Source organism: Takifugu rubripes, chromosome 21 (assembly GCF_901000725.2).
Source record: "Takifugu rubripes chromosome 21, fTakRub1.2, whole genome shotgun sequence".
Lineage (NCBI taxonomy): Eukaryota > Metazoa > Chordata > Actinopteri > Tetraodontiformes > Tetraodontidae > Takifugu > Takifugu rubripes.
Window position 1 is genome coordinate 19,908,888 of NC_042305.1, and position 2,500 is coordinate 19,911,387.

The 2,500-nt window shown below is 38.0% G+C and overlaps 1 protein-coding gene across 2 annotated transcripts in view; it reads left to right on the top strand.

The window, feature by feature from the left end:
- Positions 1 to 1,296, top strand: part of ubl4a (ubiquitin like 4A) — a 2,402-nt gene extending 1,106 nt beyond the window's left edge. For both annotated transcript variants that reach the window (XM_029830199.1, XM_003979610.3), the window contains 2 exons: positions 1 to 34; positions 648 to 1,296. The exon at positions 1 to 34 is cut by the window's left edge and continues 169 nt beyond it. In XM_029830199.1, the coding sequence (XP_029686059.1) occupies positions 1 to 34; positions 648 to 755 (142 nt within the window). In that variant the 3' untranslated portion in view covers positions 756 to 1,296. The remainder of the gene's footprint in view (positions 35 to 647) is intronic.
- The last annotated feature ends 1,204 nt before the right edge of the window (positions 1,297 to 2,500 follow it).

Below are 2,500 nucleotides of genomic sequence, written 5' to 3' on the forward strand. Positions count from 1 at the left end.
AGATGCTTCAAAGGTCCTTGAACATCTTATTAAGGTATTGCAATGAATTCTGCTCAACATCATCCATCCATCCATCCATCCATCTATCAAATAGAAGAGAATTCAACTTTATTTTCATTTCTGGGACACTCTGGACAACTTAGCAGGTCATCACAGGACCAATGTAATCCGCCATAAACACTCAAATTAGCACTTAGGGTCAATTTAGTGTCACCAATTTGCTTTGCTCTCCAACCTTTACAATCACAGTTATAATTGATGTTTTGAGTTTTATCAGCTTTGAACAGTTGGAGGACTTGGCTGCACAAGGCAAAGCCAAGATGTAGCAATTTGAGCAACATAAGAATATATTTAAGAATAATTAATAACAAAGATTTTATATTTAAATGTTTGCTCATGCAGATTTGAGTGAATGTCTTTAAGAAGCTTTAGAAAGTTAATCCACAACTTCTCCCCAGCACTATTGATATTGAGCTCTTGAATAGTAGATATCAAAAGACAGTAACTCCTTCTACTCTTACTGGTCTCCTTTTGATTCTGATATTCATGATTCAGCTTTTGAAAAAAGTTTGAACAAGGTGAATTTACTTAGATTGAATTCATTTGCATACACATCTAATTCTCAAATATATTTTTCCCTCTTGCAGGAATATGAGCGTTCAATTCAACAACTTAGCCTTGATGACATTGAACGCTTGGCTGGAAGGCTGCTTCATCCAAATGGAGGAAGCATAGACTCTTCATACATGGACTAGAAGTGTTGATTTGAAATGTAGGTTATCCAATTACTCTTCCTTTTTGAGGAAAGACTCACGGAGTTAAGGTCCGTGTGGAATATAGAATGTGAGCGTTCTGCAGAGGACCCGTCTGCGTCAATAGACTGTTGATGATCACAGCAAAGTGGGCTCCCGTCTATACATTTATCCTTATATATCCTCCCGTCTATACATTTATCCTTATATATCCTCTCATCAATCCCTATTTATCCTTATATATCCTCCCATCTATCCCTATTTATCCTTATATATCCTCTCATCAATCCCTATTTATCCTTATATATCCTCCCGTCTATACATTTATCCTTATATATCCTCCCGTCTATACATTTATCCTTATATATCCTCCCATCAATCCCTATTTATCCTTATATATCCTCCCATCTATCCCTATTTATCCTTATATATCCTCCCATCTATACATTTATCCTTATATATCCTCCCGTCTATACATTTATCCTTAGAGAATGATAAGTGCACGTTACAAAAGAGCTTCTCAAATAAAGTGAATTCAAAGAAATCATCTTTGCAGTTATTTTCACATGATCTCGGGTGGGGGGGGGGGTATTAATAATAGTGCTGGACGGCAATTGTGTGCTTTGTTTCAATAAAAAAGTCAACTTTTTTTTCTGTAACTATCGTTTTGTGTTTATTTAATATAAAGTGTGAACAGGAGAAAATAAAACCTTGTTGCTGGTGGAACGTAACATTCTACTGAGAGAGAAAGGTGGATGATAAGAGAATGGTGGATGACTGGAGAAAGGTGGATGATAAGAGAATGGTGGATGACTGGAGAAAGGTGGATGATAAGAGAATGGTGGATGACTGGAGAAAGGTGGATGATTAGAGAAAGGTGGATGATTAGAGAAAGGTGGATGATTAGAAAAAGGTGGATGATTAGAAAAAGGTGGATGACTGGAGAAAGGTGGATGATAAGAGAAAGGTGGATGATTAGAAAAAGGTGGATGACTGGAGAAAGGTGGATGATAAGAGAAAGGTGGATGATTGATTAGAGAAAGGTGGATGATTAGAAAAAGGTGGATGACCGGAGAAAGGTGGATGACTGGAGAAAGGTGGATGACCGGAGAAAGGTGGATGATTAGAGAAAGGTGGATGACTGGAGAAAGGTGGATGACTGGAGAAAGGTGGATGATTAGAGAAAGGTGGATGACTGGAGAAAGGTGGATGACTGGAGAAAGGTGGATGACTGGAGAAAGGTGGATGATTAGAGAAAGGTGGATGACTGGAGAAAGGTGGATGACTGGAGAAAGGTGGATGACTGGAGAAAGGTGGATGATAAGAGAAAGGTGGATGATTAGAGAAAGGTGGATGATTAGAAAAAGGTGGATGATAAGAGAAAGGTGGATGATTAGAAAAGGTGGATGATAAGAGAAAGGTGGATGATTAGAAAAAGGTGGATGATTAGAGAAAGGTGGATGATTAGAAAAAGGTGGATGATAAGAGAAAGGTGGATGATTAGAGAAAGGTGGATGATTAGAAAAAGGTGGATGATAAGAGAAAGGTGGATGATTAGAAAAAGGTGGATGATAAGAGAAAGGTGGATGATAAGAGAAAGGTGGATGATTAGAAAAAGGTGGATGATAAGAGAAAGGTGGATGATAAGAGAAAGGTGGATGATTAGAAAAAGGTGGATGACTGGAGAAAGGTGGATGATTAGAGAAAGGTGGATGATTAGAAAAAGGTGGATGACTGGAGAAAGGTGG